At 29.8% G+C, this 22,658-nt stretch overlaps 1 protein-coding gene across 2 annotated transcripts; it reads right to left on the bottom strand.

Annotated features, from left to right (window-relative positions):
• Window positions 1-901: 901 nt before the first annotated feature.
• Window positions 902-22,302, bottom strand: LOC100810455 (uncharacterized). 2 transcript variants are annotated; one of them, XM_014777797.2, is made up of 12 exons: window positions 22,165-22,302; window positions 21,709-21,877; window positions 12,513-15,436; window positions 12,166-12,417; window positions 11,346-12,062; window positions 9,824-10,630; window positions 6,287-6,676; window positions 6,014-6,178; window positions 4,858-5,631; window positions 2,787-3,251; window positions 1,435-2,254; window positions 902-1,244 (listed from the first exon to the last, which is right to left on the bottom strand). In XM_014777797.2, the coding sequence occupies exons 3-11, from the start codon at window positions 15,393-15,395 to the stop codon at window positions 1,439-1,441; spliced, it is 7,269 nt and encodes a 2,422-aa protein (XP_014633283.1). In that variant the 5' UTR covers window positions 15,396-15,436; window positions 21,709-21,877; window positions 22,165-22,302; the 3' UTR covers window positions 902-1,244; window positions 1,435-1,438. The 2 variants fall into 2 exon arrangements, with proteins under 2 accessions (XP_014633283.1, XP_006583276.2); XM_006583213.3 differs by having other exon boundaries at window positions 6,014-6,676.
• Between the last annotated feature and the right edge of the window lie 356 nt (window positions 22,303-22,658).

The raw sequence follows: 22,658 nt of genomic DNA, 5'->3' as shown, positions 1-22,658 counted from the left end.
CAAAGACGTCTCCTCTAATTTTTTTTAATGAAAATACTAAAACTATATCACTTTTAAGATGTAAAGTTGTATTCTATTGTTTGATTGAAATATGTTAAACCTAGAGTGTTAAACTACTTTAGATTTGATTTACAACAAATTGATAGATGTTTAATATTTTTTTAGAAAGGAATCTAGCATTAGGGATCCCACATATTGGATGCGTAAATATATAATTTGTGGTCCATAGTTTACGTTGTGATTTATTTGCTGTAAATATTAGTTTTTAATCATATTATAATTATATTTTATTATTTTAATGAAATTTTGTATTAAAATAATAAACAACATTGGAATCTAAAAATCATCTTAGAATTTTTTTTTAAATCATCTTAGAATTTTTTTTAAATCATCTTAGAATCCTAATATTTTTAACATTTTTTAAATAATAAATAATACAATCTAAATAATTTCAAGAAAATCAATGTAAAAATCAATATTCTTATAGAATTTAAAAAATCACGGTGAAAAGTATTTTCACAACACAGATTTAGAGATGGTTGAGAATCGTCGTAAAAAAATACTTAAAAATGATATTTGAAATGATTTTTTTAGTAATGTTACAATTTCTTGACATACTATATTAACACCGCATGAAAATTAAAAAAATAACATTTCAATAAATTATGAAAATTTTCAATTCATTATCACAATTTAGTACAACAAAGATATAATCAATCCCGTTGTTAGCCTTTACTAAATTAAAGCTAACACAGTCTTTAGATGCTAATAGTAGGAGATGGACAAAGTGATAATTAAACTCCTACCACAATCAAAGTTATGCTGAAGACATTTTTTCAAGAATTATGTTGAAGAATTTGAATCTTGAAATATAAGTAAAATGAATAGTAAACATACATAATTTAGGACACATTTTTATTTTATTTTGTCATAAAACAATAGAGTCAAGTTTTAGTGTTACAAACTTACAGTTCATCACTTCATTTTTATTCTCCAGGGTCGTTTAAGACTTATAATCACACACATTACATAATAAATAGAATAGAACAGTGTATTTCACCACTAACTGTGTAGACCACACGCACAATTTGTTTTTTTATTCACACACAAACAAATATAATAAAATTGGGCCACTTTGTTTTTTTTTTTTCGGTAGGCACCAAGCCACTTAATTCGTTGATCTCCTCTAACCATTTTCTTTTTGGTGAATCAATCTCCTCTAACTCTAATGTTGGAGTCATTGCCTACACAATTTATAAAAATTATGCTAGTTAATAATAATAATAATAATAATAATAATAATAATAATAATAATAATAATTAAACACGGTAATTAAACTCTTCTCAAAATTTAAGTTAATCGTGCCACGTAACATATAACTGACACGGTGTATGATAACAACAATTATAATAATGTTGAATAAAAAGACATACCCTGTCAGAAATATAACCATCGGTTTTGCATGGCAGAGTTGAGATCAGTTTCCAATGGGATATCATGTCTCCATTCGAATGTCACTTGTAACAGCTTGTCTGTTTTGACTGTACCTGCACATAAACTTTCCATCCTCTCGCAATCCTTTAATGTGAATTCCTCCAAGGACGGGAAACTTAAACTCCCTTTGTAGAACCTTCTCAGCTTTCCTAATCTTATAAGTTTCAAACAATTGAGCTGCTGAAATATTATCTCATTCTCATCTGATTCATCCCCTTCCTCTGTTGAAGACACTATCTCTTCAATTGAATCACACCAACCTATCTCCATTGTTTTGAGTTGACCCAAACTTCTTGCTGTTGAGGATGTGAACAAATATAGCAGACTCTTGCAACTTTTTACTTTCAAATATGTCAGATTGGAGAAAGACACTGTGCATGGTACCAGATTTATTAAACTCATGAAACAACTGACTACTTGCAATGTTTCTAGATTTCTGAGAAAGGGCACAATCCCAGAGTTCTCTGACCCAATGGAAACAAGCTCTGGAAGGGAGTCCCAGCATATCACTTTCAGCTGTGAAACCAATCCAGCCTCATCCACATTAAGACTATCAAAGCAGAAAGTCTCTGTGAAGAAACCATCAAGCACCTCAAGCTTCTCTATATTGGGCACCCGTTGTAGAAACACATCGGACTCAGTATGAAAGAACAGAGCAAGAACTTTTAACTTGTTTAAGTGGTTTCCCTGGAATTCTCCACGCAAAATCATCTTCAGTTCATGCACACCGAGTGCCAGGTGCTCTATGTTGGGTGTAAGCTACGAAGAGAAACCAACAATGAAGAAAAAGCAGGTTAGGGCAGTTATAGATCCAGCTCTTTTTATATAATTGAAATAATGAACTATTTATAAGGTGGAAAAGGATACCATAAAAAGAATAAGGTGGAGAAAGGATATTCACACCGTATGTCGAGTTTAATATTTTAAGACGGGAAAAGTGATAAATGAGATTATTAGTAAGGTTGTAGAAGAAAATAATGAGAATAAGGACCGTACCTCAAATCCTGTTTCACATCATGAATGCAACATGTTCCATTATAAATTCATCATGATCAATATTGAATAGTAGCTGTAGCCGTATTATCTGACTTATGTAGATAAATAAAATAAAAATGGAAGCCAATATGCGTAGAAGATGGATAGAAGACTCAACATAGCATATATAACTGTATAAGGGAAAGGTTCACAACTTTTTAATTTTAACAGGATGCAATTGGTTCATATATATAGAAGTAGTAAAGAACACTAATGATGGCAATTTAGTTCATATATATACAAGTAGTAATGATACCTTTTGAATAGAGACTTGATTTAGAGGATGTGGTTCTAGATGTGTAAATGGCTTCAACATGTCATACTTTAACTTTGGCAGATCACACAGTGACAATGACTTGACTTGGGGGAACGTAAGCTCAACATTTGAATTCCAAACATTCTCCAGATTTGGCAGCCCATCTAAAATCAAATTCTTGAGGGCAAAAGGGAGTGGTCCCATAGTTGTCACATCAAATATGATTTTCACAAAATCACAGTTTCGAACTTTCAATGTTTTCAATTTAGGTAATAAAGGAAGTAAAGAGAAGGGTAAGACCGCATCTGATAAAAAATGGCAGCCGTCCACAATCAAGGTGTCTAAGTACTTGAAGCGGAAGTGTGGGGGGATATGCAGTGAGTGAAGCCTAAGCCATATCTCTTGTACTGGGCTATCTTTGAGGTTAAGAACTGATTCCCATGGCCTACGTGCATACTGCCATAACTGCAAACGTAAAAGAATAAAAAAAAAGAGTAGTATTATTCTGTAGGAAGAAATGCATCCCCAATCGCACCAAATAACTAATGTGCTCTCAATTTTAATAAATTATAAAAAGTAACAAATTTCTGATTATAGTCCAGATTTCCGTTAATCGTGGATGCTCTCTAATCAAAATCTGCCTTCAAAATTATTTAAATAATTTGTAAAGGAAAAAAAATCAGCTCCTCCTTGAGTTGATTTCTGGATGAATTCGTCTGAAATAACAGTTTTCAACTAGTTGATTCTAGTACATTCATTCTAAATTTATCATCAAATACACACAATGAAAGTATTTTCCAGAATATTTTTGATATGCCTTTGTTGCACTCATAAAAAAGTTTCTAGATATTTGTATCAGAAAGAGTAGATTATTTTTCAAAATTCAAAATTAATCATTCGACAAAACATATGCATAATCAAAGCTAGATAGTGGATCGAGTATTTTTTTATCTTACTTAGAAAAATTAAAAAAAAAATTAACATATTTATTGGTCTCAACTGGCGAGTTATTTATAAGAAAATCGCACAAATTCAATGACCATTCCTTATAAAAAATTCATATATGCAATGATTACTAATAAATACAACACATTTAATCTCCGTCAAAATATAAGATCTAGATGCTCTCGAACATACTTTTCTCTCCAACACAATATATACTATAAGATTGAGCTTGCATTCACGTCATACAATTAAGTTGACAAACAAAATTATTTAACTTTTATTAATCTCTTATCTTATACTCAAAAAAGAATCTCTTAATATTTTAGTAAGCTAAACTCACTAATATTTAAATAATTATTTTTTATATGCCTTACTTATACTACTTAACTTTTATTTGTATTAGTAATTAATAATAATAATAATAATATACAGTGAATCTAAACTTCTTCAAGTCACTCTAATTTTTTTAATATTTATTTAATTATTTTTATGTATAAATGAAGAAATAACAAAAAGTTAAAGATAATTAAAAAAATGAACAACTAACATTTTAATTACCTAATCTAGATTTTAAATATAATTAGTATCTTAATCCTAGAAGATAATTTTTTTATATAGTTAAAATTGCTAAAAGATAAATATTTTGAATATGTATATAAGAGTGGATTATAAAAGATTGATAGTGTCTTTTATTTAATAGGATTAATATAAATAAAATTAAATAGTTTACTAATAAAAAAAATTAAATAATTTTCAAATCATTTTTACAATGACTTGAAAGAGTTTGGATTCATTATATATTATTAATATATATATATATATATATATATATATAAGTTAAGTAGCAATGATAAAATACATAGAAAATAAATTAAATTATTTAAATATTATGAGTTTAACGTAAAAAAAATTAATATTAGCCAAATTGGATTGGCACATAAATGTTGTTTCTAAGAGTTTTTTGGTTTTCCGAAAAATTGGACGACGCTGAGAATCCAAGATAAATTGGATGAGGCCAAAGTTAATTTGAAGATGAATCTAATTAACCTAACGCTGTATATTTTGCATTATAAGAACAACATACACCAATATCAATCATATTTAATCAAAATAATTGAAAACATACCTTTTCCCAAAATGCCTCCCGCATGGTAGAGTTCAGGTCATTTTCCAATTTAATAGGATCTGAGTGCCTCCAAGTTGGTTCAAGTTGAACTTGAACCAACTTGTCTGCTTTTAGGGTACCTGGACATAATGTTTCCATCCACTCGCAATAGATTACTGACAATTCCTCCAATAATGGGAAACTTAATAAACTTCCTCTGTAGAACCTTCTCAGCTTTCCTAATCCTTCAAGTTTCAAACATTTGAGCTGCGGAAATATTATTTCATCCTCATGTGATTCACCTCCCTTCTTAGAGACTACCTCTTCAATTGAATCACACCATTCTATCTCCATTCTTTTGAGTCGAGTCAAACTTTTGGCTGTTGAGGATGTCAACAAATATAGCATGCTATTGCAACTTTTTACTTTCAAATATTTCAGATTGGAAAAAGACACTGTAGATGGTACCAAGTCTTTTAAACTAGAACAACCTATTACTTCCAAGGTTTCTAAATTTCCCAGTAAGGGCTGAATCCAAGAGTTCTCTAACCCAATGGAAACAAGCTCTGGAAGGGAGTCCAAGCATAAGACTTTAAGCTGTAATAGGAGTCCAGCCTCATCCACATTAAGACTATCAAAGCAGAAAATCTCCTTGAAGGAACCATCACACACCACAAGCTTCTCTATATTGGGCGCCGGTTGTAGCTTGTGTAAGAAGTTTCTCTGAAATTCTCCACGCTTGATCATCTCCAGTCCTTTTTCACCGAGTGACAGGCACTGTAAGTTGGATGTAGGCTACCAAGAGAAACCGATAACCAAGCAAAAGCAGGTTAGAGCAGTTATAAAGGTTGTTTATAAAGATTGGGATCCATACATGATATTTGATACAGTAAAATGGCGTGTGTAAGATTCTCTGTAATTGTTGTATCATGAATGCAACATGTACCCTTAAGAGTATTCTTTTACTTATTTATGTAAAACATATGAAAAATGGGAGTTTATAGGCATAGAAGATAGAACACAGCATATATAGTAATGAACGTGAAATTCTCACATTTTAATTTTAAGAGAATGTTCATATCACTCATGTTGAACAATAAAAATGAAGTAGTGCAATTATATTTAATTTGCAGGCATGAGATTATGCAGTAAGGACAAAGTAGTAAGACAATAGTACCATTTCATCCTCGCTAGGTGTCTGGAACATGTCAAACTGCGGTGAGCAGTAGTAAAAATACTTGAACTTGGGCAAATCTTGTAGTTTCAATGACCTCACACAGGGACACGGGAACGTAAGCTCTAGATTTTCTCCTCTTGGATCTGCATTATCCTCTGCAACAATTTCCATCAATTCCTCACAGTCTTGCACAAATAGATCTTCAAGTTTCACAAGATCTTTGGCTACTGATGCCGGAAACACACTTGTAAGGCATTTACATTTCTCAATAATAACATGTTGTAGAAGTTGCATGGTTAGAATTCCATGAGGATCTTCATTCCAGACATTCTCCAGTTTTGGCAGCCTCTCTAAAGTCAATTTCTTGAGGGAAAAAGGGAGAGGTCTAGGGAAGGCTGCTGCTCCCAATCCCATAGCTGTTTTCACTTCAAATATGCTTTTCACAGAACGACAGTCCGAGACTTCTAATTCTTCCAAATTAGTTAAGAAAGGAAGTAAATAGAAGGGTATGACAACATCTGTTAAAAATTGGCATCCGTCCACAGTCAAAGACTTCAACTTACTGAAGCACGACTTTGGGATCCGCCGTGAGTCAAGCCATATCACTTGTAGTGGGCTATCTATGAGACTAAGAGATGATTCAGTACTTGCAGACTCAAAAAGCTGTGCATGCAAAATAGGATATTATTTACAAAAGGCTAATATGTCAGTTTCATAGCTGGCGATTACATTATAACAAATAGATAGATTAGTCATAAATCAGTTACTTTATTAATACTGAATTTAGTTAATAAAAAGACAAAGAAAAAGAGAGGAACTTGATATTAGACATAGAGACGCATGAAATCATTGGCGGAACTTTGAGAAAAAAAAATATTGGAGGAACCAAAATATTTTTTATATAGTATAATTTTTTTTTACTTTTGTCTGAAAAATTAAAATTTTCATTTCCATTTTTTGTGTGAAAAAATGAACCTGAAACATTTAGTTTGTTTTTTTATATACAAAATATTTGTGTGAGGATACAGGGAAAAAAATCTATGGATTTTTTAATAAACTTAAAGAAAATAATCATATTTTTCTCTCTCAAAATTATAACAGTTCTGAATAAAAATTCAAACAAACATGGTTTAACAAATGAAAAGAAATAGCTCTATATTATAAAAACTATTATTAATTAATAAAGAAAGCTATTTATAATATAAACTATAAGATCATAGATTTATTTTATTATTTTTAGATAAACCATAAGTAAAAATGTAGAATTATATATATATATATATATATATATATATATATATATATATATATATATATTTGTTGGAATTAAATATATATACTAAATATCTAATTCATCTTATTATCAATTTTGATAAAAAAAAGTTATTATTTATTTTTTATTAAATTGTTAACTTGATAGGTCTAGATTAAAATTAAACACATGTTATATGATAGAAATTATAATAATAATAATAATCAATTTTTTTATAATTTTAATCTAATTTATTTTTTATCATAAGATTATTATAAAATAGGATAATAATAATCGAGACATATTAATGTATACATAATCATCTTTATTGAAAAAAAATAATTAATCTTATTTATTAAATTATATATATATATAATTCATACGTGGATGTCATCATTAAATTAATTTATGTGAGAATTTGTTGTTAACATTATTTTAAACTTTCAATGAAAAATTCTTAATAATAAATTTAATATTTTTTTTACTTTGAGATTATCATATTAATTAAAAATATATTTATTATATTTTAATGAAAAACACCTAATATCTTAAAACTCACTAGTCAAATGAATAAATTTTTATATAATTAATAATTAATAGTAAAAAATGAATCCATGGACTCTTGGTATCTTGATATAAGATGAAGAAGCCAACGCCAAAGAATGAGGAGACTGAGTTGTGTGACAAGACAGATATTAATATGGAGGGAGCAATTATGTCCGTTGTTTATTATAAAATTACATTCCAAGTTTCATCATCAATCATAGGGGACCATTAAAACACCTTCCTTCCATCAGAGAGAAACAAAACTAAGATAATTGGCGTAAGAAAACTTGACGGCATCCTTGTTTCTAACTTAATTTAAATATTTTTAAAAGAAAACATCAATTATTTAAAATAATAATACATCCTAACATAAATTATTTTTCATAAATTTAAAATGTAATTTATATGTTAAAAATTATATATTAGAAAATTTAATTATAATATAATTTATATACTTAAAATATTTATTTATTATAAATTACAAATTCTTGTTGTATAAATAAATATTCACTTTCTGCCATTCATGTGCTAAAATACTAAATATGGATAGCTGCACAAAAGGTTAAAAAAAATATATAAGTAAATAATATGATAATTTATTTTTATCAATGATGAAATTATGGATGATTTGTTTAAGAAATATTTTATCATTTACTAATAATGTCATTTTATTTTCACGATATTTTATATTTCAACAAAAAAAGAAAAAAATATATTTTATCCTTATTTTTCAGTATGTATAAAAGACATTTTTTTCATCAATTAATATTAGTTGTTTGTTTTTTTATTAAAATATTAGTGAAAGTATCGTAACTTAAAACCTCTTTCATCCTTTTTCCTTCAAATCCTTTTTCCCAACTACAAAATCAACCTTGTAAGTTATAATAACTTCTCATGTGACTTTTATTTTATAGATATATAAATAGTCACAAATTATATGAATAAATTTATTAACTTATTATCACGTTTATATGTTATTTTATATATGTAAAGTCAAATACAACTTGTTCCATTTCACAAATCAACAAGTTAATTTTTTTTAATTAAGTTTTTAACTTCACATCTTTTTATATTCTAATTTTTCCCTCTTTTTTAACAATTTTCAATCTTTCTTTAAAGTTTTAATTCCCCTAAAAATGTGTTCGTCGATCCATTTTTAGTCATTTTTTTTCTTAAATATAACATAAACAATAGGATTAATAATGAGCAAAAATTTCTAGAAGGACTAAAAATGTTAACAAAAAATTAATGGATGACAATCAAATATGAATTGAAGTTTATTTATTTTGATTAAAAAGAAAAGTTGTATGATGAGGGAAAGTTTTCTTTATGACTACGCTGGCTACGTGAAGCAGTCAAATTGTATTATTTTAAATTTTATGAATGAATTTTTTTAAAACAAAAATGATTAATAAATTTATATAAATGCTGGTTTTTTTGAGCTAACATATTTATATCTTAAGAAATTTAACATACTTGCTGGTTAAGGCTTTTTATGGCAAAAACAAGGATTTATAATTTCCATTCATGGCAAGTAATTTTTTTTATCTCATGAAAGAAGAAAAATTTGTTTTTTTAAGGAAAGAAGAAAAGTTAATAAAACTAGGAGAATTTGAAATAAATATAAGTTTAAATATGTATTTGATAAATGAAAGTTAATATTTTTTTAATTTTGTCTCTGGTAAGTTTTTTTTTTTAATTTTAGTCCTTGAAATTTTATGCTTTTTTTATTTTGATCTCCATAATATGTTTTACTCATTTTTAATTTTATAAGTTTGTATTTTTTTTAATTTTAATTTCGCGTGGAGGATTATAAATGTATGTTTTAAAATATTAAAGAGGCTAAAATTAAAAAAAAAATATTAACGTATTAAAAATGAATAAAATATCTTAAAAAATTAAAATTAACAAAAATAATAACTTTGAAGAACAAAAATAAAAAAGGACGAATAAAAAAAATACTAACAAGATAAATAAAAATATATTTAAATCATAAATAAATGAATAAGTACCTTGTTGAAACCTTTTTGTATGGTGGCATTCAAGTCTCCTTCCCACTGCCATTTGGCTTCCTCTTTTCCTTCTTCATCAGCAGTAACTATGTTTTGTAACTTTGCTGCTCTTGCGCCACCCTCCGTGAATCTTTCCATCATTCGGCATTCTCTCACAATCAATACTTCCAATGACGGGAATTTGAATTCACACTTCTTGTAACTGCAAAAACTTTTCAGCTTTTTTAGCCCCTCAAGTTCTATAGTAATCAATTTGCCAAACACTATTTGCTCTTCTTCTTCATTTCCCTCATCGCTTACTATTTCCTCTAATTCATCACATCCCCCTATCTTCATGGACTTAAGTTGAACCAAGCTTTTTGCCGTTGAGGATGCCATTAAATTCCTTAATCCTTTACAATACCATACTTCCAAATTTGTCAAGTAAGCCAATGATACCGAGGGAGGACCCAAATTCCTCAATTTGTCACACCCATTTAAGCTCAAAAGCTCTAGTCTCTGTAGAACTGGTTCTCGTTCAAATCCTATATCCTTTGTCTCCGACCACCACAAATCCAATTCCTTCAGCTGTAATACGGTTCCCAAACGTGACTCCGACGACTCTTTAAGCAAATATTTAGCGCCCGACAAGTATAACTTTTCTAGATTTGGCATTCTGTACAGAATCTGACAGAGACGTTCACCATCATTAACTTCGGTTAACCTAAGCTCTTTTAAACGGTGCATTCGATGCTTCACAGTATTGCTCAATAACCACTTTTGTGCTTCGTCAAAGTCAATATACAAATACTCCAAGTTGGGGAATATCTAAAGAAAAATAAAAGAAAAGTAAATAGTAAACTATGAAGAAGGAAGCTTATCCCTGATGGAGCGCCCCTTGCCTGCACATTGGTTACTCTAATGATATCAGATGGGTTTGAAAAATAGTACCTGAATAATTTTCCTAAAACCAACAAACCTACCGCATTACTGTGGTTGTTAGGACAATTTCACCCCAATATAGAGATCTTGAGAGCAACTTAAAAGGGGATGAGAGAAAAAGGAATAGGCTGTCTCAATCCCAACCCCCATATAATCATTCCATTGGCCTCCATGGACTACTCTTCAGCAATATTAATTATGATAAGTGAATGGGTGTCAAAATTTTAATAGATTGATCAAAGGATCAACTACCAGTTTTTGGGCCAACTACCAAATTTGTGTTTAAAGAGAAGTATTAATTCAGTTGATGAATAAAATGCAAGTAACTTTTTTCACTACTGTGGTAGTAGTGTAATCACAGTTGATTTTCAAATTAGCTATAATGATGCTTCAATTTAGCGTCTTTTAATCATTCCTAGCTATATCTAAAAAAATATAATAATTATCAAACATTCCCTTCAATTCTAAATAAAAGAGGGATTAGGGGACGAGAGACGTTAAATTAATAATCCATATTATATTTAGCAGGGCTATATCTTTTTTAAGTATGCCACACATCTTACAATATCACTCTCCATTTATGTCTCACTATATGACTTACCTTTTCAGCTGACATAACTGCTTCATCTTCTTCATTGCTCCTTTCTCCGGTTCCGAATGTTTTTAGCTTCTTGTTACATTCCCTTACTTCCAACTTCTTCAATTTTGGACACTCTATAGGATGTCTCCCCCTGTAGAAATGCTGGATGCTTGATAGGTTACATAATTTCATGTCGGTTAGTTCAGGAAACACTAATTGTTCAGTGTTTGTTTCGGATCCATCTTCACAGGCAACAATTTCCACAATTCCATCACACCATCTGACCGACATGTATTCAAGCTTTGGAACATCTTTGGCCACAGAAGCTGGAAATACATTCCTCAGTCTATCACAAGAGAACACTTGTATACTCTGCAGTTTTTTGAAGTTAAGAATTCCTCCTGGATCCCTGCTCCACACCCGCTCCAACTTTGGGAGTCCACATACATCAACAACCTGTAAATTTGTGTCTATCCCACCAGATGCATCTGCTTGCTGAGAATCTTTGATTTCAAAAATCACTTTCACTGACTGACAATAATAAACCTTCAAGCTGTTCAAACTCGCAAACCATCCTTCCATGTGACTCGGAAAATTTTTGTCTAGTTTATTGCAACTATCAATGTTCACAGAAGTGACACTAGAAAAGGAATCAGCACTCACTTCAGCTTGCCATATGTCTGTTAACTCAACCATTCCTTCGAGATGGATTTCCTCCAACTTAGGAAAGACGCAGACCTGCACTTTGATGAAAACAAACCATTATTTGGTAATCAAACTAAACAGAAATGCATAACATTCAGTCAACTATAAAAATTTACTTATTTACACCTATACACACCTTGCCTGCACTATTTCCTTCTGTGCTAAAAATCTTCTCCATCATTTTACACTTGCTTACAAAGAGGCCTTTCAGTTTCCTCAAACTGCTGGCCACGGACATTGAACACAAATATCTCAAATTATCACAATCATCCACAACTAATTTTATTAAGTTTTGAAAGCAGAAGTTTGACGGGGGCTGGTCGCTCCATATCTTCTGGATCTTGTTCATTGAGATTAAATTCAAGTTCTCTAAGTTTGGTATTTCAACCTGCAAACACATACACAATTAACATATTTACAACTGAAAAATAATTAGTCACAAACTAATTAAAAATTTTAAAGGAAAAATATGCACTATCATACCAGTTCACCAAAAAGAGGAGGAGCCATCTCACTATGCTCATTCTCTGTAACAGTAATTTGTATCTGATCCCTGTTTGTAGAAGACCCCTCTACTGTGGTATAAAAACTAGTGAATGATGATAATGATTCAAGTGACAAAGACATCAACTTAAGAAACTCAATCTTATCAGAATTGTCAGGTATTTTAATGATCTCCTCTAAAGAACCACAATTGGAAACACCAATTGTTTCAAGACTCGCAAGCAATTTTACCATGCAAAAGGAGAAAAGATTCTTCAATTGGTCACACTTCTTGACCTTGATGGTTTTTAATTTGGTGAATGAGCAATCTGTAAATGGACTAAAGCATATAATCTCTGTACCTGAACTAAAGTATATCATCTCTATCTTTCTTAGTTCGTAGAGACATAGAGATTCCAACTTGGAAAAAACATCCTGAGGATAAAACAAATCCTTTGAGTTGATGATATATTTGATGCTAGGGTTGTTTATGATGGATAAGTGTTTCAGATGTGGAAATCCATCCAAATTCAACTCATTAATAACATCTTGAACACCATTCAGCTCTCCCAACAACAAATTTTCAACTCTTTTAAACAACAACTTTATTCCTTTCTGAGAGTGAATATTGTCAGTGTCATCCTTCAGCTCCAATGCCAAAGACTTGAACTTTTCATACTTATTAGGCATTCTGAAATCTCCAGCTGAAAGCGTTTTGAAGTTCCCAATCTCAATCTTGTAATCACTTAAGTTGTCAAAGAACAATTCCTTGGGAAAAACTTCAGCACATGGAATGCTTAAGTCCACCACTTGCAATTGATGCAAATGCTTTAGTTCAGAAATAAATGAAATTTGACATTGGTTTCTCTCTCCTTCCTCCGACCCTTCCATGAAGCACTTTCTTACATACAGCTCTTCCAACAAAGTCAACCTTGATACAAGATTAGGTGGAATCATGGTGACTATTGAACAATTGCTGATGTCTAGTAATTGTAGTTTATCCAAGTCCTTTAACTCAGTTGGCAAATTTTCAATTCGAGATCCAGAAAGGCTGAGAATTCTTAATTTTTTTAGCTTCCCTATGATGGATAAGTTGTGATCTAAGGTGCATCTCTCCAAATAAAGCAATCTGAGGTCTGATAGGCTTTCAATTGAAGATGGTAAGCTTGATAGTTGAATACCAGTCAACATTAATACTTTGAGCTTTTTCATTCCTTTAAAAAAACTGTTAGGTATTTTTAAAGATGAATCATCACTGTCAATTTGGAAAAATTTAAGTTGAGGACAATTTATTTCTTCTGGAAGCTCATCAATGATATCACTGTTGCATATAGAAATAGAAGTGCACTTCTCGAGTTCAGGCCAATCATCAAGTTTCCCATTTCTCAAAGTAAATACATTTTGCTCCTTCTGTGCTATAGATAAAGCAGCATCTCGAACCAGATCATGCATATTGAAATGAATACTAGAACTTCCATCCAACACTAAACCTGAGTTTTTCAACTTTTGGATTGATGTAGATATTCTGCCCCGAGCTTCCCCAAGCGAGTAGACCCCTTCAAGTATTCCCAAACCAAAGCAATACTTCACCAAGTCCATAATTAGGGGTTGATGACCCATTTGAGCACAAAGAAAGAAAATGGATTTAAGCTCCTCATTTTCTAGACGGTCATAACTCATTTTTACAGAAATCTCCATAGAATTCTGAATTCCCACCAGGTCTTGCTTTTTAAGTTTTTCCCACTCTGAGTCGCTCTTGTCTCTTAATGCCCTTCCAACTGTAACTATTGCCATAGGTAACCCAGCACAGTACTTCTTAACAATTTCTTGTTTCCACTGGGACATTTCACCCTGTATTCTAGCCTCCTTCCGAAACAACTTCAGAGCATCCTTTTCATCTAATTCCTCTACACAGAAAGTTGACTTAACTTCCATTTTATCAGTTAATACGTTTTTATTCCTTGAAGTTAGCAAAATTTTGCAGCCCTTATAATCACCAAGAGATTTTTCTTTTGTCGGTCCTTTGAGACCCTGTTTATCATTATCATCAACATCACCATCAAGTGGAATCCCCATCCTATTCAAGTCTAATCTGTCCCAAAGGTCATCCAAGATTATGAGGGTGTTCTCCTTCTCTTTCTTTAACCTCCTCCGTAGATGATCAGCTCTTACATTCTCACCTTCTCCTTCCAATCTCAATCCCAACACGTAAGCAATATCTTCCTGGACTTTTTTCAGATTGGGGTTGACTGTTATTTCTGAAAAAGCCACCACATTAAACAACTTCTTGTCGCGAGCAATTTCAGCAATTGCTTTGATTAAAGTGCTCTTACCCACCCCACCTGGCCCATGCACTCCAATCATTTTCACAGTGGGATCTTCAAGTGTTGCCATTATTTGTTCCATTATGGATTTTCTAGAACCAAAATCCATAAGGTCAGTATTAGACAAAATGGCATCATTAGATGTTACGTTTACCCGATAGGCAATTTCAGCAGACTTGGGGCAATCGTCGGTTATCTTTTTACCCTCAACTGCCATCTTCTTTGCTAGTCTGCCTAGTCTATGCCTAAAGTAAGGAAATAAACAATTGGAAAACCGTGTCTTTTTGTGGCCATCATCGTTCCAATACTTCTCCACTTCTGTCTCAAATTTACCCACTTTCCCTAACCATTCTCTAGCCTTACCTTCAATTTTGTGTCCATTTTTGACAGCTTCGTCACATTGATGATCTACTCTCGCCTTTTCAAGTTTAAGTTGCTTAACACACTCGTCTAGTTCATCAAAGTTTCGCCTGTAACGGATGTAATCCACTTGCTTTTTAAGCAGATCCAACACAGAATTAGTTACTGGCTCTAGTAGTGCGGATGACACAGCCTCCATGCTTTGACCTTGATTTTCTTGTACTAGGTACAATTACATCTCTTCAACAAAATGAAGAGTGGAAACAGATCGGTCAAGAACTAATGAGGAAAGAATATTATATAGTTGATCAATCAAAAATCAAAGTACATTTACTAAAACCAAATCAAGCAACCATGTGTTAAAAAACATAAAAAAGATATCAAGTTTGAATGTATATTGTATATTTTTGTCTTCAGCAAATAATTTTTCTTTTATTCCCAGAAGAAAGAAGAATGCTTAGCGTCACACTCAGACATATCTGAAAAACATTTCATCCAATTGGTGCACATCTACTGAATTTTTAAACTCATTATCTGTGTACCAATTCTGCATGTATAGCCCTTTTTATTGTTGAAATAGGTTTTAATACCTGTACTAATATTTTAAGATAACTATTTTATTATTTATTTATTATTAATAAATTTTATTTTATAGTTTCTGTGATCAAATTAAGTGAGTTTATTAAATTATTAAATAAAATTATATGTGTTTAAAAAGACATATATCATAATTAATCTATTAAGGAATAATAAATCTTATTATTAGACTAAAGAAATGCAGAGATTTTCACTAATTATACATACTATCTCCATTTTTTCAGCCTACAGAAAACTTCATTTTCCCACTAATTAGCAATGATTTTCCCCAAAACGTCTCCATCCCCTTTGTGTGATTTCATTTTGTAGAAAATAAAAATCATCACACCCCACCCCAGAGATCCGCCATCAAATAGCCACATAGATAGACAAATAAACACTCTTTCACTTTTCACAGTTCCGCATCGGATCGCGTTGCATTTAGTAAAAGTTCTTGGATTCTTGTTTGTTCCAGAAAGTACGAAGAGGAATACAATGAACGATTTTGTGTTTGACAACAAGTGTGCCCAAGTTTAGGTTCCTTCTATCACAACTTCGCGAAGAAGAAGGAGAGGCTTCTCTCCATGAAGGATGGTTACTTCCAAAGTCTGATGAGGGGGACCGCTTGTCACGGAGGTGATGTTGCTCTTACGGCATTATCTCCGGTTGTCAACGCGTGGAACTATGGAAGACTGCAAAGTGCATGGCAGCGAAGGCGTGTGAGATGGGTTGTTTTGATCTAAGGAAGATCATTGTCTCCTCCAAAATGAGACTTGCTATCATTCTCCTTTTGATTTTGATTTTTCTTAGAAAGATCTTTGAGCACATTATTCGACACTTCTGTTTGGGCTACTCTCATTGTTGTTGTTGTTTTGGAAGAGGGAGAGGGCATTTTGGAGTGATGCTTGAGAGGGAGGAGGGTTTGTAAGAGTAACATTCCTAATTTATGAACATTGGAGATAAATAGTAAAGAGGCATCTTTTATGATTAACTTCTATATTTAATGGATTAAAAGATATCTTAGGCCTTACTAATAATAGATGCCTTAGCTTATATTAGGAATGGATGAAAATATGATAACATGACCTGGATTGGGAGCTATGAAGTTTAGATATGTGATACAAGGAATGTACCATACGACACATGTTCGGCATGGATAGGAGGATATGATACTTTTTTTTTAAAATTAAGAATACAATACGTCCTGAATATGTTAATAAAAATTTATAAAAAAATGTATATATGAATGTTAAAAAAAAAAGCCAGGTGTTAAAATGCAATTATGAAAATGATATTGAGAGTTGTTAAAACTTAAAACACCCCAACTATCCAAATTATGTTTTAACAAGCACAGTTGGTGGAAAGATTATGTTCAATAAAAGCATGGTTTGTGCATTTATTGTGTGGAGAGAGACCAACTGGCCCACTTGTCAGAAAAATAAACTCCCCGGAAGAACGTCCAGAAGTCTCAGAAAGCAGTTTTCATGGTTAGAGAAGAGGCAAATGGTGTGTCATATGTTTTTGTTTATATTTTGAGAAAAGGAAAAAGTTAGTGTTTTATTTATTTTAAAAATCCTAACTAAAGTTTAAACAATAATACTATTAAAATATTCGAAGTCGTATCCAATTATTTTGAATGGTATCGAAGTTGTATCTTAGTTATGTCCTACAAATTTTTTTTTTAAAAAATAAATCAGATACTTCTCCGATATATTTCGAACATATCAGAGACATATATATGAGTGTCCAACACGGATGTTTTTTCCTTTTTGGAGTATCAAGGCTTTAAAGATGGGGGATCCAAAGCTGATGTCTAGGTGTTTCTGGAGGTGAGTATTTCCTCCTTGTCCATCTCTATTCCTTTAATTTTATGTGTTGTCTTTCCATTTTCCCCTTTTTCTAACCCTAGAGTTATAACTAGCTAGCTAAGCGACGCATTCATAGGTTCTCTTCAGAGTTATATGTAATTCACCCCTTTCTATCCATAGACTCCTTCTCCATATCTGTGTGATATGCTTGAATGTTCTGTCATAGACCCTGTTGTTGAAACTGTTCAAAAATTCAGAGCCTTTGTCGGGGGTTGATTCAAGACACTGATGGCAATTGGATTTCTGGTTTTTCAAAGAGGATTTGTAGAGGAACAACCTTTGGAGGAGGGGTGTGAATATAGGGAGAGAATGCTTCTTCAAAACAATATTATTCAATATATTTTATAAATTCTAATTAATAATTGTACGGGTTGGTTAACCGTTGTGCATATTTTATTATTATTAATGTTAAAGTTTAAAAAACTAATATAATCCTACTAAATGCAAAAAATAAATATGGCTTGCATACTCTTGATATAGGTGAAAAAATATCTTCTTTTCTACATGTAAAGACAAAGGTAATAATTTTAATCATAAATAATCCTTATAAAGTTTGAAACATATATAGTAATCCTTCTTATATTAATAACTTTAAATTATAATTGTTAATTGTTTGTTTAAAATTGAATTTATTAGCATTCTCCAAAAAGTACACTGTTAGTAATTTTGTAAATATCAAAATCATTAAAAGAACGTTCAATAACTGAATAGACATGGTATGAAGTATTTGAAATAGAAAAAGAAATATCATTCGGAAAATATTTTTAAAGAAATTGCAAATGGTTCTAGAACCACTAAACCTAGTTTCAGGCAATAGTACCACATGACTCCAACACTCATCTAACATTTCAAACCTAACAATAGGAAAAATGTATATATTATTCATACAAGGATTCTATATAAGAAAACCAACTAGTTTTTCTTTTTTCGAGATTACAAACATTTTAAAAAAAATAAACATTTTAACATAATTAACAACCATATTTAATTAATAAAATCACACTATTCAAAAATTCTAAATTTTTTTTTTACAATAAGCACATTTAAAACATTTATAAATGAAATTAATTAAGAATATAGATAATCTTCTTCCTCAAATTTAATATAAATATTTTTAAAAATAATAACTTTATTGATAAATATATATTTTAAAAAGTATTAAGTAAAATATAAAAAAATTAAAGAAATTTTTGCAATGCATGGATTTAAAATCTAGTTGATAGTAAATGATACTTTTTTTATTAAAAAAATATATAGTAAGAGATACTTGAATAAAAGTTTGTCAATTATCGAAACCGTAGCTTCATAATAATCAATGATTATATATATTGTTAAAAACTTTATTTAATGCAAAAGTATGTTGCTTACGATAATCTTATATAATATTATCTTTATTTCTTTTTATAGTATAACTTGTTTTTTATAAATAAGAATGAAGGTAGTATATAATTTGATAATTAAAAAAATAATTTTGATAATTTTCATATTAAGTCATAAAACGCTATATAATATACAATTATAATGATTAAATGTTTATTTAGATAATTTTGATTTTAAGTAGTAATGTTAAATGTTTTATCACTACTTATGCTCATTTTTTACATTAGTTACTCTAATATATATTTCGTGAGAAATAATAATTTTTTACAATAATATATAACGTTAAATATTATCTCTCCTCTCTACATATATAATAAAGTTCACCTGAAATTTTCTAATCATTAGATTGATTATTTAACTTTGTAATAGTAGTTGGATGTAATTTAATTTAATGCTCCTAGCTAATTAGATTTAATAAAAAAAATTGCTAACATTAATTCTATTTATATATAATTTTGATGATAAAATGCTAATTTAGAATATTTTCATATTAATTTTTAATATAATATTTATTATGTACTTTTAAAATTAATAATTAAGGATAAAAATTAAAATAAAGTTATTACATATGTATGTGAGTATACTCTATTTTTTAATTTAATTTTATTCAAACCATAAATACTATGTAGGTATAAATTGAAGAGTCTTTAACCAAATGGTTGAACACAAATGATTAATATGTTAAAATTAAGTTAAATTATTTGGATAATATTTGAATTCCATCCTCAGTCAAACTAATTATTGGTTAAGCTTTACTTACCTTCCAATCAAACCTTAGATTAATCAATGTGTCTTTTCTCTGATGAATTAAAGGGTTAAGATAAAATAGACAGAAGACTCTTTTATCTTAATTTTAGTTTTGATTTTGATATTTCATACGCCGAAACACATTTAACAGGTGTTTGGCATTATATTCCTTGTGTTAGCTAGGCTTGTGTGCTTTAGATTAGTTTTCTTATATTTTACACGTTTAGGGATAATTATTTATGTTTCTTAAGTTGCTTGATCCATAAGTCTCTCAAACAAGTCATGTTCTGCATAAGGTAATCAAGTACAAGTTTATGTGATCTATTACAATGTGTTAGAACAATTAAGTTCAAAGACTTTTGTTGAAATTTAGCTAGATCCCTTTGGATAATCAATTATCACATTATCTAATAGACTAAAATATTTGTTTCAAGAAAAAAGAGACTTTGTGTATCAATATAATCAATTATCTTTTCTTGTAGTCTATTATATTGCTTCTAAAAACTTAAGTAACTTTAGAAGTTGAAAATTATCAAATATTGTAATTGTTTACGTTGTGTCTAAGAAGTTAAGGTTGGTCTTTGTTAATTGAGATAATTGGTTTTTAATTTGTGATCAATAACCTCGTTTTTCGAAATGTAGAGCGTGGTTGTTTTGATTGAAATAATCAATATATTACAAGTTTTGGTAATCTGATAAATCTATTTTTATTATTTTAGTTAAATATATAAATACTCACTCTTGTTCTTTGTCTAGTGTGACTCTTTTGCAAATGTTATCTTTCCTTTTTGTAAAGAGTCAACAAGAGATTATACATTTTTTTTCATGAGAGATTATACATGCTTAAGTATCATGCATTCAAGATCATGGGTTGATCAACGCTGTTAGAGCTTTGAAAAGTTTCTTATCCTCTAGACTCAAGGATTATTCAATCCAATAATTCTTTCATATGTTGTAATCTAATCTTGGATAGGATTTTCAAGGTTAAGTTGATAGGGTTTCAACTCTTAGGATTTTTCTTTGTAGGGTTCAAGGAAAAAATTTAGGTATAGAGATTTGTGTGTGTATAGTATTTGTATGATACAAATTTTATAATTGAAGATCTAGTATGAGCTAGGTCAACCGGATGTAGGTTCTTTGGAGAACTTAACAAGTGTAAACTTTATTTTTGATTCTTTCTTTTTCAATTCTTAGTTTTGTGATAAATTTTATTATTGGAATTGATATTTGTTTTTTTATCCAAACTATTATATTATTTTTTGAATCAATTACTTTTCATGCTAATGAACATTGTTTGAAAAGTTTTGTTTTTGAAAAACTTGATTTAAAGGGGTTATGAATTTAATTTCAGATTAACAAAGACTTGGTAAATTTTAAAGGAAATCTATTCAATCCCATCTAGATTCCTTGTCTGAAACAACAGTAGATGTTATAATAATAATAATAATAATATATTTATTTTAATAATAATAATAATAACATATTTATTTTAATAATAATAATAATAACATATTTATTTTAATAATAATAATAATATAGATTTTTTCATTCCAATAATTATTTTTCAAATAAAAATCTATTAGTCTTTATTTTCTTTGACAAAATAGTTTTATTTTATTAAAATTATAAATATTTTATAGATGTATAAATATATATTAATAATATTGAATATATATTAATATTTATTCTTAATTTTGAAAATTAATTTGATCAATATACATATTTTAATGTAAATGTTATATAAATATAAAAAAATATATAATTTAATCAAATGAGTGCATGACACGTTTAAAATTTAGTAACTAAAGTATACATTACTACTAAGTCAAAAGCAAAAGCTAGGAACAGATCAGAGATTGGTAGCAAGTAAATATATTCATTCCAGCAATGGATCAACTAAAACACAGCAAGTAAAATTGTAAGGGGTATTAAGGATCTAACCTTTGGTGTGAGACAAACTAAGAATGAGGAAAACTCTTGTTCTTCACCGCCAACTACTCCAATTTTCCATTTCTTTTCTTCTTTATATGCGCCTCTCTGTTATCTCCCCCTTACATTTGCTTTCCCTTTCTGAATATTCCTCTCGTTTCGAAGCTGCTGCCTTGTAAAGCTTATTATTCGACAATTGAATAAAATGCAGTTTGTCAAAGTTTTGTTAAAGAGCTACAAATTGTGGCTTAAATTATAATATATTAATTTTTGGTAACATTCTAGTAGTTGTATAAAGTCACGAGAGTTGAAAGAACTGAACATGCACAATATATATATCCATCTTTATGAGTGAAATTTCTTAAAATATCAAATAAATGAAAAAAGAACCAATCTAGATTGATATAAGCTATATTGGCTCGTTTTTTCATTTATTTCTTAAAATCTTAAATAAAGAAAGGAACAAACCTCTATTCTTGGAATTGGATGACCGTGAGTTGTGTTGACACTATTCCAAATCGTAAGAAATGAACTGAATGTGGTGAGCAGAGCAAGTGTTTATTAAGGAAGAAAGATAAAATATGTTGGCAAGCTAAACATGATTTAAGGACATGGATATGGATGACGTATACTCTGAAGAAAACCGGCCAACACCAACTAAAGAAGCAAAGAATACAGGAAGCATGACGAAAAGAATGAGAAAACATAAAACATAAGTGATTCTTTCTATTTGAGTGTTTGGACTTTGGAATGTAAAATTGATGAGACTTAGATATTGGGAAATGAATATTCTTCATTGGATTTGCTAATTTTGAAGAAGGAACGCATATTAAATAGTGCAAATGCATATAAAATTACAAAATTATTCTTACTGCAGAACTAGTATAGATGTCATAAAATAAAAGGACCCAGTAACACACTATTTATATTAATAGACAATTACAACATAAAAAAAAGTACTT

The sequence above is a fragment of the Glycine max genome, chromosome 7 (assembly GCF_000004515.6).
Source record: "Glycine max cultivar Williams 82 chromosome 7, Glycine_max_v4.0, whole genome shotgun sequence".
NCBI classification, from domain to species: domain Eukaryota; kingdom Viridiplantae; phylum Streptophyta; class Magnoliopsida; order Fabales; family Fabaceae; genus Glycine; species Glycine max.
Note: the sequence above shows the minus strand (reverse complement) of the source record. Positions and strands in the feature narration are given on the sequence as shown.